Source organism: Notamacropus eugenii, chromosome 3, assembly GCF_028372415.1.
Source record: "Notamacropus eugenii isolate mMacEug1 chromosome 3, mMacEug1.pri_v2, whole genome shotgun sequence".
Classification (NCBI taxonomy): domain Eukaryota; kingdom Metazoa; phylum Chordata; class Mammalia; order Diprotodontia; family Macropodidae; genus Notamacropus; species Notamacropus eugenii.
The window spans coordinates 467,773,660-467,789,046 of NC_092874.1; the positions used below are offsets into that span (position 1 = coordinate 467,773,660).

The 15,387-nt window shown below is 43.1% G+C and overlaps 1 protein-coding gene across 4 annotated transcripts in view; it reads left to right on the plus strand.

The window, feature by feature from the left end:
- DNAH12 (dynein axonemal heavy chain 12) overlaps positions 1–15,387 on the plus strand; it is a 151,987-nt gene that overhangs the window by 86,712 nt on the left and 49,888 nt on the right. For 3 of the 4 annotated variants that reach the window (XM_072598847.1, XM_072598848.1, XM_072598849.1), the window contains 8 exons: positions 886–1,047; positions 4,072–4,266; positions 5,024–5,157; positions 6,660–6,822; positions 9,615–9,695; positions 10,221–10,397; positions 11,341–11,472; positions 14,127–14,216. In XM_072598847.1, coding sequence (XP_072454948.1) covers positions 886–1,047; positions 4,072–4,266; positions 5,024–5,157; positions 6,660–6,822; positions 9,615–9,695; positions 10,221–10,397; positions 11,341–11,472; positions 14,127–14,216 — 1,134 coding nt within the window. Of the gene's footprint in view, positions 1–885; positions 1,048–4,071; positions 4,267–5,023; positions 5,158–6,659; positions 6,823–9,614; positions 9,696–10,220; positions 10,398–11,340; positions 11,473–14,126; positions 14,217–15,387 lie in introns of those variants that run through there. The other variant, XR_011964804.1, reaches the window with a different exon arrangement.

A 15,387-nucleotide genomic window follows, 5' to 3' on the forward strand; every position in this document is an offset into this window, starting at 1 on the left:
CCAGTCACCTGATTTGTTAGCTTCTCCCAGACTTCATTAATCCTATGCCAGAAATCCTTTTGTAACCAGAAAAGTGTCCTAGGAAAGAGGAACCTGTGGTCAGTAGTTAGCGATCCCTGCCCTCCCATCGTCCTCAGCAGAGTCTATTACTCAACTTATACTCTAGCTCAAGGGAAGAAAAGGGAACTTCTTCACTAAGACTGAAAAGAGGAACTTAACCTCTGGCTAGCTTTTCTCCAGCTGCCAGAAAGGAGAACTTAGTCTCTGGTCAATCCCTTCTTTCTGCTAGAAAGGGGAATTTAGCATTTTGAAAAACCGTATAGTCTTTTAATTATTTTGTGCTTCTAAATTATCTGCTTCAAAATGACAAAGTCTTCTCAATCTGTCTATTTACTAAATCTATAGGTAACCTAGACTTAAGAGACTGCATACGTTCATCTGCCTTAGTGGTTAGGGCAAGCATTTTCTAAAGAAAGGAGTTTAATGCTATAATCAAACGAAAAATGAATTCACAGTCGTCAGTGCTAGCTGATTTCCTTGTTACCATCCTATAAATGGGAGCTACGGTGCTCCAGAGCTATCTAGACACAGATCTAGAGCTGCTAGAATACCTGAATGATGTATACACCTTAAGAAAGGTCTATTGGGGTCTGATAGTGGTGATGTTAATGAAGAGGAGGAGGAGGAGGAGGATATGGTCACTTAGCCTCCCTGGATTTTCTTCTCTATAAAATGAGGACATTGGATTAGACGACCTTTGAGGTCCCTTCCAACTTTAAATCTATGATCCTCAGACTGATGGTAGAAAGTGGTAGAGGGTAGGGGGGAAAACCATGGGCTGATCACATATTTCTCCCTGACCGTGTCATGCTTTTTGCTCTTTAGAACCTCCTGAGGAGTGCAGGGATGAAGGGCCTGAAGACCGTGTTCCTCATCACAGATACGCAGATAAAGGAGGAAGCCTTTTTAGAGGACGTGGACAGTGTGCTCAACACCGGAGAAGTCCCAAACATCTTTGCAGCAGATGAAAAACAGGAAGTGATGGAGGTGTGTGTGGCAGGTTTTCATATCCTGATGAAATACACTTCCTTTGTGAATTGAAAAGTGGAGAAATGAATTGATTGTAGGTCTTAACTTAGTTTGAGTGGCGACCTAAGACAAGTTTCTTTAACCTTAAGGTCATGAGCTCTTTAGTATCCTGTGAAGTCTATAAAAGAAAATAGAATTACCATGAAGACTAACTATATTGGAATAGTTATCAAATTTTTTTTAAAAAGCAAATTAGTGGAACCCTGATCAAGAAGCTGTACTCTGAGACGTGACACTAAGTTTGACATTTTGTTTGTGACGATAGAAAATTTATCTCATTTGTTTGACCTTATTTACTAGATCTTATGAATGGAAAAAGATCTATTTTATTATGTCATGATTATATGACCAGGAGAAAAGGTAAGTGTTGGAACGTCCTCCATCAGTTTAGGGCAGGGATGTCAAAAATGTGACCTGTGGGTCACATATGGCCCACATGTGGCCCCCCAAATTCTCATAGGTCCCAAACTAGATATGATTATAATCAGGATATATTTAACAAAATAAATACAAGTGCAACAAAACATAGATAATATTACATTTTAAAACTAAGTCATAGATAACCTGAAGGGATCCTTTTGTACAGATTAGTGGCAGCTTTTCTATTAGAGTTTGACATCCATGATCCATGGTGCATGTTGGCTTTCATTGTGCCTGGCAGGGGGTTTAGCCTCCCTGATCTCTAAGGTCCTTTATCCATATCTGGGCTCCTTTGTTCCTATGATATCATCCTAAATTAATACTGCAGACCTGCCATTACTACACTGATGAAATGAATGCCACCATTCAAAATGGCCCCAACAATTCATGTGGAATGTCATCTTCCACTTAGCTCCTGCTCTGATCTGAATGAGATGATATCAGCAAGTGAATAGGCATTGATTAAGTACCTACTATGTGCCAGAGGGTGCTTTAGGCTCTGGGGATAACAAGACAAAAAAGGAAAGCCCCTGCCTTTAGGGAGCTTCTGTTCCCCCTTAGGAAGTAGCAGGTTATATGCAGCACAGAATCTGGGAGCTGGAAGGGCTTGGCAGCCACCATCTCACCAACCATGCCTGGAAGAAGTACCTACCTGACACACTTGACAAGCGTCCTTTCAACCTTTTCTCAAAGACTTTCAAGAGGGGTAGACGTGCCACCTCTCAGGGCAGCCATTTCTACATTTGGACAACTCTGATGGATAGGACATTTTTCCTGGTACAAAATGCCAGTTTGTCTCTTGGCAGTTTCCATTCACTTGTTGCACTTGGTTCTACCCCTGGAGAATCAGAGGCATTTAGGGTTAGAATCAGATTTAGGGTTAGTGTTAGGCCTAACCCTAACCCTAACCCTAGCTTTAATTCCTTTACCATATGGCCACCCTTCATGTATTTGAAGTCAGCTGCCATGCACCCCCTGAGCATTCTCTTCTCCAAGACAAGCCTTCCCAACTGCTTCAGTAAATCCTCATGGAACATAGTCTTAGGTTCTTTCACTCCCCATCTGCTTTCCTCTGCAGATTCTCCAGGTAATCCAAGCCCTTCTTAAATTGGTGGTGCCCAGAACAGAATGAGGTCTGATGAGTACAGGGCACAGAGAGACCATCTCCTCTCTGTTCCTGAAAACTCTCTATAAAAATACGTAAATGCATGCCAAATATAGAGAAGGAAAATACGAGGTACTATAGCTGCTGTCAGATTAGAAAAGGTCTCTGGTAGGTAGGGGCTGAGTGTCGAATTTCAGTCCTATGTGATGGCCCCAGCTTTGTATGAACCTTGGCCAGCCCCCTGGATCATTCCGCAGATGTCCGAGAGTAAGGTTAGAAAGTAGTGAGTGATGATGGAGAAGAGGGTTGTCATGGAGGCCTGACTAGTAGATGATGTGGCTGTGAGACTCTGCCTACTCTCGAGGGTGGGGGGCTTCCAGATGGCACAGGTGAGGGCCACCTAAATCCCACCTAGAATGTGTCTCCTTTCTGATCCTGTAACCTGAGGTTGCTGTTGGATTAATAACTAATTTATGAAATTATGAAATGGAGGTAGGCACGCCTGGTTCTTTGGGTATTTTCTGGGAAAGACCACAGTAGCAGGGGAAGTAAGGCTGCAATCACACTTTATTTAGGCTCAGAGAATGTAGGGTCACAACACTTACAGAGATGAGCATTGAAAAGGATACAAAGGCAGATGGTGTAGGGATGTGGGATGAGGTGGTAGAACAAGGAAGAGAGTGATGAGAAAGAGGATGAGGAGAGCATTAGAGTGGGGAACATTCAGCAGCATGGACCCTTTGGGGATGGAAGAGGGAAGGAGTTTGAGGTGTCCTTTTTATAGGGGTTTAGAGTCTATCTGTGCCAACCTTGGGTTAGCTCATTAACACATCCAAATCATTTCGAAGCTGTTGGTTAACTTTGAAAATGAGCACGTCCACACCGTCTCAGAATTATCAGCACAATTTGGCGATCTACCAGTCTTCTGGAATTTGTCTGAGGTTTACAGGTCACAGGACCAGAAGGCCCTGAGAGCAGTGGCTGGATGGGTCCCCTGACTCAGCACATAGTGCCAGGATGTGATTTTTGGTTAATATATGATGTAATTTGTAAATTATGCTCTTTTGATCTTTGGGGCAGTTTGTGGGAGACTTTTAGCTTCCCCTGGCAACCTTGCTTTTTTAGCTCTTCTATTTTATCTTCTGTATTTATTAACCACTATAAGTGTTCTGGGTACGGATGAAATCAAAAGGTAGATTTGCTTTTCTTTCTCTGCTCATTGCTCAGCAAAATGCCAGGTGTGTAGCCTGACTGATGCCTAGAATCATGGGAATGGAAATTACCTTGAGAGCTCAGACCATGAACAAGCCATGCCTCTGAGGTAAACCTCGAGAATGTCCAATTTCTGAGCATGTTTAGAGAGAGAAAGAATGATGAGAATGTTCCTTGAAGACAGATTTCAACCTTTAATAACCTTTCTATTTTCAATGACCGCCTCTTCTTCTTTTGTTTCGTAGGGTGTTCGTCCAGCAGCCCAGGCTGGCATCAAACATGGCGAGCTCAGTCCCTTGGCCCTGTTCGCCTTCTTTGTGAATCAGTGCCGAGACAACCTCCATGTGGTTGTCGCCTTTAGTCCCATTGGCGATGCTTTCCGCAATCGCTTGAGGCAGTTCCCATCCCTCATCAACTGTTGTACCATCGATTGGTTCCAGGTTTGTCCTTAGATTGGTTTTATTTCATTTCTGCAGCAAATTTAGAGTTTTTGTCACCCTTGGTCGTTGACCTTCCAGCATTTCCCTCTTCTAGAAGTCAAGTCTCAACAACATTGAGTTGAGCTAGGTCCCATTCTGTTAGACTCCATTGCTGGGATTTGTACCAGAAGAGCTGATTGATAGCAGTTCATTCATTCAGTGAGCATTTGTTGAATACCTGCTATTGCCAGGTATTGTGAAAGTCTCTGTTGACACAAAGACAAAATCCAAAACAGTCTCTGCTCTTGAGGGGGATGGGAGATGGAATGTTTATACTGAGAAATATTTTGAGGGCAAATTATTTTGTATTTTCTGGGGCCAAGTATCACCCCAAAGAGTGTAAATTGGCTCATATTAACTTATCTCTGTATATATCCTATCTCCCCAGAGGAACGTGGGCTCCTTGACAGGAGAGGCTGTAACTTTGGCCTCTGGATCCCTAGTTGCTAATCCGGTGCCTGGCATGTGGTAAACGTAAATGCTTGTTGATTGATTGATGCTTCTATCTGTGTGTGCATTGTTTCCTCATGGTCACAGCGTGAGCTCCTGGAGTCAGACTGTCACATTTCTGTCTGTATCTCTAGGACCTTGAGCACAGCCCAGCACACAGTAGGTGCTCAATAAATGACTTGCTAAAGTGAGCAACCTTAGACATTGCTGCCTTCAGTAGTAAAAGAATAGAAGTGTTTACATTTCATGCAATGACTTTCTTTTTCAGCCGTGGCCTGAAGACGCTTTGGAACGTGTGGCCGTTAAATTCTTGGAAACCCTGGAGCTCACGAGGAATGAGAGACTAGAAGTGGTTCCAATCTGTAAACACTTTCACACGTCCATTATGCATCTCTCAGAAAGGTTCATTAATGTCTTTGAAAAAAATGACAGTAATTCTTTGTTTAGAATGTTTCCCTTTTGAAAGATTTAGGAATTCTGTGTGTGTGTGTGTGTTCAAATCTCTTTAGGATCTTGATTGTTAATTTTAAAATGGCAACCTTCTTGTGTTGGTGTCCTCTGGGAAATGAAGGAAATTAAAAAAAACCCCAAACCTGACATGCCTGAAGTCCAACCACTTTCCAGAGTGGGTGTTCCACACCCAGCCTGTTACGTGGGGTGGAGACTAGAAGGCTGGACTATTAAGTTTTTAATCCATGTTTTTCCCCTGAGAAATCATCATTTGCCTGTCATATCATATAAGTCATGTGTCATCAGAGTCACTTCTCCCAGAGCCAGACTTGTAGGCTCAGCAATCTAGACCAAGGAGGAATTTTACAGGCCAGCTAGTCAAACCCTTGTGTTTTCTACATGGAGAAACTCAGGTGACTTGCCCAAGGTCACACACAGAGTAAGTAGAAGAGTAGGAATTTTAACCTAGACTTCAGAACCAATGCTCTTTCTGCTATACAAGGCTGCTTCTTATTTGTCTTCCTTGAGCCTCAGTTTCCTCATCTGTAAAGTGGGAGTCATAATTCCTGAAGTTTCTACATCACTTGGCTCACACAAGAATCAACTGAGATACTGAATGTAGAACAATTCTGTAGTAACTCACAACAATGATGACGATGGTTGACTGTCTGACTGTGGATGGCCCAGTGAATGTGTGGGGTTTGGTTGGATCCTTGTTTAAAAAGATCCTCTGAGCAGTACTTGGCACCCACTCGGTGCTAAGTAAACATTTGTTGACTGATTATTGACCACTGAAGCTAGTACTGATGATAGCTCACGTGTCTAGGGCATGTTAGGGTTTATGGTCATGTTGTTTTCTGCTAGACTTGGCTTGGGCCCCTCTCCTTGGAGCAGGGAGGTGGGTCTGCTGCTCTGGCTTCTTGTCAGTCTTGTATCTCACATTACATTCCCCTCAAGCCGGCAGATGTGGGCAACTGCAAGAGTGTCTTGGCTCAGAGAAAACTCCTCAAAGGCATAGTGAATGTTTTCCATGGCAAACACATCCTCCTGGGTCTGTGCCAAATGTGTCCTTGAAGGGACATCATTTAAAACCCCATTATGTTCATATATTTAGAATTTCAGAAAATAGACATTTTCCCCAGTTAGAGAATGAAAATTTACTTTTTAATACTTGACATTTTCCTGCTAACTTCTAGGGCCCCCTCCAATTGAATCTTTTGCATCTACTTTTATGTGTCCATATTGTTTCCATTGGTGGAATGGAAGTGGCTTGAGCAAAGACTGTTTAATTTTTGTTTTCATATCTCTGGCACATAGTACAATGTTTGACACACGAAGGTGCTTAAGAAATACTCTTTGATGGACTCTTCTTAATGCCCAATATGTTGCATTCTCTTTCTTGCTTTGTGAAACCCAGTAAGTCCAACTGGGCATGTTATCTTCCTGTATTTTAGGTTCCTGCAAGACTTGGGACGACATAACTATGTGACTCCTACTTCTTACCTGGAACTGATCGCGGCATTCCGGCAGCTTTTGACTCAGAAGCGTCAGGCTGTCATGAAAGCCAAATTCAGATACACCAATGGGCTTGATAAATTAGCTTTTGCTGAATCCCAGGTAAAAATCATTGACTTCTTAAGAATGGCAGTGATGGGGGTGGGGAAAAGGGGGCGACCAGAACAAGAAGATCATTAACACTTTTTGATATTATTGCTTCACTATATACAGGGTATGATTATCTGATATAAAGACATATCTGGTTTGCATATGGCATGGATAGATATCTGGTCTTGGTTCTGGCTCATCCTGTCTCCAAGGGAGACTGATTTTTGCCTTTGTGGAGAATAGTCGGAAGGCTCACATCACTGCCAGAAGCTTTTGGGGATGGAGTAGGCAGGATCTAGGAGCACGTGATTGAGCTATCTCTCCCTACCTCCCATCTCCGAAAGGACTTTTGGGCTAAAATCACATCCATCTTCCGTGCTTTAAATAATGGTAGTCTAGGAGTATGATATTTTGGGGGCCAGAATAAGTCACACTTTCCCTGATTGTTTTCAAGGGTGGGGTTATACTTAGCTTCCTATTGCCAGCATGACTCTCTCTCACTAAACTCCAGGTATTCAAGAGATCATCCCCAAAGTGAGTATACCTCATTATCATAGTAAATAATGAACAGATATTGGGGGGAATTCTACAGAGTAGAATAAACAAAAGAAATCCAGAAAAAAGGAGCTCTCAGAGAGAGAGGGATCTCACCCAGCAGAGTCCATCTTAGCAGTTTCCAGGTTTTTAAGGGCTGAGGATGGCATGGGCAGCCTACTATTCCCATGTTTGTGTTTTAGAAAGGTCTCTTACATGCCATTCTGGAAGTCCAAATTGCTTTTCCTGACACTTTTCTTGAAGCCTTCCAACCCACCGATGTCCCATCTACTTTGCGTATGCTGTCCGTGGAGCCACAGCTTTGCTGTCTCTCAGCCAGACAACAGTCTCATGTCCCTCCCACATTCACAAGGCCATCCCCCAGGAAAACTACCTGAAAAATAGAAGCAAGAGAAGTTCCTTTATTCTTGTCAATAATCTCTTCAAAGGAGTTTGGATGTTCCGTGGTTTCTCTTGTAGTTTGCCATGTGTAACCAGCTTTTACAGACAGATGGATTTGTGAAACCATTAAAAATCAATCAGCAATCATTTATGAAGTTCCTGCTGTGTGCCAGGCCTAGGGAATATGAAGATTAAATAAAAGTCCCTACCATGAAAGAGCTTGTATTCCAGCAGGGAAGGGTGAAGATGTACGTGGACAATGAAATACAAACTAGAAGCAAAATAATAGGGAGCAGTTTTGGAGGAGGGGTACCAGTAGCTTCAGAGGATTGTGCTTCTTGAGCTGAACCTTGAAGAAAACTTGAAATTTTGAGAGATGTAGGTGAGAAGGCAGAGTGTCCTGGAAATGTTGGGTCAGCTGCAATACTTGGGATTGTGAGATTATTGCTAAAATGTGTTAAGGGCTAATGACATTGCAGCTGCCTTTGTGGCTCTATTTCAGAAGGCATGAGCTGACCCATGCTACATCTGAGTCTGTTTAAGAAAGGACAACATTATGATAGGTTTCCCCTTTGTTTTGAAGAGAAATTCTTCTAGTATCTAAATAGTTGGTCTCTTAAAAAGATTTCTCTTTATATAATGTGATATTTTGTTTTTTTAATTTATTTTCCTAAACATTTTTATTTATTTTTCATATTCATTGAAAAATATTTTTTGACTTCCAAATTTTCTCCCTTCCCCACCCTCTGAGAAGACAAGTGGTAACCTATTGACTATATATGTGAAGTCACGCAAAACATATTTCCATATTAGCCATGTGGCAAAAAGAAAAAGAGAGATTTTGTTCTTTGAATTTTTCAGTCCTTTAAGCCTGATGCATTCCTTTTCATTTGACCCTTATGTTTGCTAAAATATGGGTTTAAGTTCTTTGTTTTTTGTTGTTTGAATGTTATTAAGACAACAACACTATCATTTGTCAAGTATTGACCCAAACACAGTGTCCCAAACACAGGGAAGCAGCTCCTTCCCTCAGGGAGCTTCTATTCCATCGGTGGAGACATGTACACCCTATATACTGTATATATGAAAGATTAAAAAAAGACAAAAAGCCTCAAGCCTTTTGTAAATGCAGCCTGGTCACACAACTGTAGTATTTAATATTTGGTAAGTACCTATTATAGGTAGCCTTGTCCTCAAAGAGCTTATAGTCAACTTAAATGAACAGTAGAACCCTGGAGTTGAAGGCCCTCATGCAAACGTCTTCCTCACCTATTTTATTGTTTCATTTGTTGTGTTGTCTGCCTCCAGAGAAAGGACTGATACTGTCTGAATACAGACTGAAGCATGCTGTTTTTGTTTCTTCTTCCTTCCTCCCTCCCTTCCTCCCTCCCTCCCTCCCTCCCTCCCTCCTTCCCTCCGTCCTTCCCTCCCTCCCTCCCTCCCTCTCTTCCTTCCTTCCTTCCTTCCTTCCTTCCTTCCTTCCTTCCTTCCTTCCTTCCTTCCTTCCTTCCTTCCTTCCTTCCTTCATCTTCTTGTGCAAAATGACTCATATGGAATGTTTTACATGGTTGCACATGTATAGCCTATATCTTATTGCTTACTGTCTTAGGGAGAGAGGAGGGGAAGGACTGAGGGACAGAATTAGGAACTTAAAACTTAAAAAAAAATGTTAAAAATTGTTTTAACATGTAATTGGGGAAAAAGAAAAAATGTATATGTGTATGTATATTTATATGCATACATATGTGTATATATGGACACATACACACACACACACAATGGAAAAAATAAGTTTCAGTTGCTTCGTCCTCTATTGGAGACCTGCTTCCAGTGCCATCAGATAATGTGATGGCATCATGTCTGTTTAGGTTGGTGAGATGAAGCTGGAGCTAGTTCAGTTGCAGCCCAAACTGGAGGAGGCCAAAGTGGAGAATGCCAACATGATGAAGGTACGCTTCTCCTGAATTTTCAGGGCGTTGCAGGCTTCGCTGATATCGTTAGTGTGCGTGACCTGAATTGCACTGCTGCATTCCCAAGCTGGGTCAAAACAAGAGTCAGTATCAATATAGTCCAGCATTCTGGATCTCAATGTCACAGTGGTTAGTTAGGTAGCCAGCTGGCCAGGCTTGCAGCCAGGCAGGGGCAGGCTCAGATGTCACCTAATTACCTAAACTAGTTACCTAGGTACCTAAAATGTTAGACTAATTCTCAGTCTCAGTTTCTCCAAACAGAAAATGGGCACAGCAATAGGACGGTTGTGAGGGGTAAATAACATGCTTGTAAAATGGTCTGCAAACCTTAAAGCCTTACATAAAGGCATTATTTTTAATTAAATGGGAGAATTACTAAGAAAACTACTAGCTGATCCAACTTCTCCCTCTTCTCACTTTACAGAAGCTTGTGTTTCTAGGTTTTCTAGGCAAAAATGAACTCTTTCACTGGGGCCCAGACTGATGTTTTTTGGATACTTTCAGGTGATCGAGGTGGAGTCTGCCCAGGTGGAAGCAAAAAGCAGATTTGTAAAAATAGACGAGGAGATAGCGACAGGGAAGGCAGAAGAAGCCCAGGCCCTTAAAAATGAGTGTGAGAGTGACCTGGCGGAGGCCATCCCAGCCTTGGAAGCTGCCCTGTCTGCTCTGGACACGCTTAAGGCAAGTGGCTCCTTGGCAGGCTGATGTGAATCCCAACGAAGAACATTATGGTCTCTCCTCCAACCTTTCCAATAGCCCAGTGAGGGTTAGCCCCATTTTACAGGTGAAGAAACTGAGTAGGGACCAGGTAAAAGCAGGTAACATGCCGTGGCTTATATCCCTGGACCATAGGATCTTAGATAGAGAACCTCCAGGATCAGCTTGTCCAAACTCCTCTTTGTACAGAGAAGGAAAGTGGTTTTCCCATGGTAAGAAAGTGGTAGATCCAGATTCCAGATTCCCTGACTCCCAAGGCAGCCCCCTTCCCACTTCCACATCCTGTCTCTCCACAGCGGCTTGTGTATAGAGGTGGGGCTGGGGACATTCAGCATTTCTCCTAATCTAGAGAAAGATGCACTTCCCTATGGGCGTAACTGCCCCAAAGCCAGTCATTCCCCTTGATGCGGGGTACAGCGATGTCCTCGTATGATCCTGATGCTCATCTTCTTTACCACGAAGAAACACCCAGAACACCCCTTTGCCTCAGAAATCCAGAGCCAGGTTCCATCAATGTCTGCCTAACGATCTCTGGGCACAGTTCTCCTTTGTGAAGTCTTCCTTCCCTGAAGCAACTCAGTGTAAGGATCTCTCTGCCAGTTCAGTCTCAGAGAGTAGCTCGAGGCACAGAGGTTAAGGGGCTTGCCCGGGGTCTCACAGCCAGTCAGTGTCAGGGATGGGATTTGATCCCAGGCCTTCTTAGTTCCAGGGCTGGGCCTTGGTGCATTCCATCACTCTCTGTAATTCCACAGTGTAGTAAACCTAATCACAGTATGGTAAACAACACGATTATAATTTGAGTCAAACATGATGCCTTTTATTTGTCTTAAAGTCCCAAATGATATTTTTAGATTTCTCTTGTAGGAGTAGACAATGTTTGAAAAGTCTCTTCTTTCTTTCACTTTAGCCCGCCGACATCACTATTGTGAAATCCATGAAAAACCCTCCATCTGGAGTCAAACTTGTGATGGCTGCCATTTGTGTCATGAAAGACATAAAACCAGAGAAAATCACTGATCCTTCAGGAACTGGAGGCAAGGTAACATGGGGGATGGACTTGGCGTCCACGCTTAAGACAAGCTAAGTAGATTTTCAACAAGGGTTATTAATACTTTAGTAGATTGTTTTTTAACCAAAAAAGGGTCAAGAGATGGATTTGGCCTCAAGGGTCATCCAGTCCAGTCTTTTCTCCAGCAGAGAGGAGACTGGACACAATGGATGTCAGCGATAGCACCAGAGAGCATTTGGAGGTTGTAGTGGTGATGGACATTGGCCATTTGAGGACTGAGTGAAAAGAGCTGCGGGAGAAGGGAAAGAGGAGAATTGAAGACTGTCTTCTAGAACTGAAGGTCTCTTTTGTGGAAGAGGGGTTAGCCTGCCTTTTCTTGGCTCCGGGGGGCAGAACCAGGACCCACAGGGGGAAGTTTTAGGTTTGATCGCGGGAAAAGCATCCTACCAGAACAGTTCATGGGTGCAACTGGCTACCTGAGGAGGTCATGGCCTCCCCCTTACTGGATGTCTCCAAGCAGAGGCTGAGTGGCCACTTGTCAGGTATGAGGTCAAGCGGACTCTTGGTCAGACCAAACACTCCTTTCCAGTGGTGCAGCTTGTAATCCACTCCCACTTTTTCTTCTTGTTTAAGTTCCTGGAGGGCAAGGCCTGGCTCAGTCTTGTTTTGGCACATAGTAGGCACTTAATGTTGTTGCTTAATAAATAGTTGTTGGTTGAACACCTGGGTTTGAATCCTGCCTCAGACCCTTACTAACTTTTTGATCGTGGGCAAATTAACCTTTCTGGGCCTCAGTTTCTTTTTCTTTCTCTGGCAAAATGAAGGAATTAGACTGAATAACTTCTAACAGTAGGATCCTAGTTGCCTCAGAATTTCTCCAGAGTCAGTCTCTTCATGTCCTCTGAATCATCTGGGGCAGGATCAGAGGACCCAGCCCTAGAGCCTGAAAGGCCCTGAGAGAGCTTCTGCTTTAACATGCTCATTTGACACATAAGGGAACTGAGGCCAAAGAGGGAAGTGATTAACCCAAGGTCATACAGGTGTAATATTGATGAGAGTTAAAGATCTTCCTTGTCCATTAATAGGCCTCAGGTCAAGCCAATTAAGGGAAGCTTAATTGGGAGAGACTTATTTTGTAGGAAGGCCCACACCTTTTGTTAATTGTCAATGAGGCATGACTTCACCAGAGTTATGCCCTTCAGCTCTGAGAAGAGTACATGTATATATGTACTCTGAGGTGAGATTTTTGCTTTGGGGCTTACTGTTTGAAATAAGGTTTTTGTGCCAGGCGAGACTCTGGGCAACCTCTAAGGAGCCCCTGGCTTTGAAAACCCAGATGTTGGTGCTTCTCTCTCTGGTCACTATGTATGTATATAACGGTCAAATAGTTGGTTCTGTCTGATGATCCGTGATGTATGTATTGCTTATGGTCAGATAGTCGGAAGCCCTGTCTGTTGGTCTTTATTTCTCTGCTTGTATGTTCTCTGTTGGCATGTATAATTAAAATAGATTGTTGGCCTCCTTTTAAGTTGCTTTCCTTAGAAAAGCAGATTTAAGAACCTGTGCTAGCAGGCCATTCTGGATGGGTCAGGGTGACTGCTGATACAACAGGTAGTAGGTGGCAGAATTTGAACCCAGGTCCTTTGATTTCACATTCAGGACTCTTTCCACTAAACTCTGGTGTCTCCCAATTCCAGGCACAGTGTTCTATGCACTAAGTTGTACTGCCCATAAATGGCTTGTCCAGTGTCACACGACTGGCCATTACCAAAGGCAGGATTCCATCACTGGTGTTGGCACATGCTGTCCTTCCAAAGGGCCCTGGGGTTGAGGCTTGTGTGCCTTTGTGTAAATCCCTGGGGATAGTTCTCTCCCCTGGGCTGGTTCCCCAGGTCTTTCTTCCTCAACCTGCTGGGTTAGCACAGAGGCAACATTGGAATCCAAGTCTAAGTCTAGAATTCTCCCAGAGAATATCCCAGAGATGAATGCTTGCTTGCTGACCTCCCTGCTGGAAATTTTGAATACAGTTCCCCAAAACAAAATCCTGAAATGATGAGGATTCTTTTTTCCCCTTTATTAACTTGAATTTGTTAAGTCCTATTTGAATTTTTAAGTTGTCAACAACAAATATGTTTGTGTTATTTAGTACTAAATTCATTTTTCATTCTTTCATTCATTCAGTAAGCATTGATTAAGTGCCTTCTATATGCCAAACACTGTGATAAGCACTTTGCATGTAGACACAAAACTACTATAGTCTCTGCCCATAAGAAGCTTGGGGAGATGACATGTACACATGTGAGCAGATACATATATATGAGGTAACTGCTAAGTAATTTGGGGGGTGGCCCTAACTACTGGGGTTCAGATAAGGCCTTGTGTAAGGTGTTCATATTGGAGCTGGGCTTTGAAGGAAGTTGGGCATTCAGTGTTCTAAGCACGGTGGACAGTCTGAGTTTTCTGTGACTCAAAGAATTAAGTCCTTACACTGAGTGAGGGTCCCAAGAAAATCCTTTTGAAGTTGCATTGATGTGTCCAGATGAAATGCAAAGTGCTAATAGATGTGAGAGGGCATGAATCATTGCTGCATGGGTTTGGTGGGTCAGGGGTTTGAGGAGATGCGGATGGGTAAATGACTTTGTTTAGACACTGAAATGTCATCTCTCCATCAATTTTACTGACAGATCTTAGATTATTGGGGTCCCAGCAAAAAACTCCTGGGAGACATGAATTTCCTGAGAGACCTGAAAGAATATGACAAAGACAACATTCCGGTCAGTATCCCAGGATGGGGTTTTCTTTGCATAAGTTTGTTTTCCTAAAAGTGTGTGAAATATTGGAGATTAATGCAATAAAACATGAAAAGAGAGCTCTTTACCCTGGATGAGTTTGTACAATAACAGTAAAAACTCAGGCCGATGGCACTGATCTAGGCATTTATAGTGTATGAACTCACCTCTCAGAACATCTCGAGGGTGTTTAGAGATATCCCCACTGAGCGCTGTTGGCTTGAAAGCGTGGCTGTGTGGAAAACACGCTGACTGAGGCGTCAGAAGAGGGTATCTTAGAAACCGTCAGGTTCAACCTCCCGAGTTCACATCTGACTCAGACACTTACCAGCTGTGTGACCCTGCTTGTTACTTCACCCTATTTGCCTCAGTTTCCTCATCTGTAAAATGAGCTGGAGAAGGACATGACAAACCACCCCAGTATCTCTGTCAAGGAAACCCCAAATGGGGTTGTGAGGACTCAGACATGCTTGAGATAAGTGAATAACAATAATATTAAATATTAATATAACTACGCAAACTTCTTCTGCAATTAATTTACATTTAAATGAATGAATTTGAACTTTTTGCATCTGAGTTATTTACATATAAGTAAAGGAATCTGAACGGGCCCAGCATTGGGACTGGGCTTGTGAGTTTATTGGTACAAAGAACTCTTAGATGAAGAAATTCCTTCTTCCTGGGCAGGTTGGTAGCTTCTCTGCAGTCTGTAATCTTAGAAGACTCTAGGGCCTTGAGGGGTTCAATGACTTGCCCAGGGTCACCTATCCTAGTTTGTATTAGTGGTGGAACTCGAATCCAGAACTTCTTGGCTTCGCAGCTGGCACTCTGCTATGCCCTGATATGACCTTTTAGTCCTTCTCTCTATGTCTCCATCCGGATTCTTTGTCCGTTCCCAATTCACATCTCCTTTTATGTTTTCCTATTAAGTGTATACTCCCTTATTATGGTTACGCTTTTTCTGGGCTTTATGGTAATTCATTATGGGTAAGTCCCTTCTTCTCTGTCCCTAGACGACTCTTTATCACAATCAGCTGCAGAGAAGCTGCCAACCTGCATTGGTGGAAGGACCTTCCTCATCTTGGGGTTCCCTGTAGCCCCTGCCCCCATCCTCATCCCTAGACCTATCTCTGTCACGGTATTACTTCATAAAGGT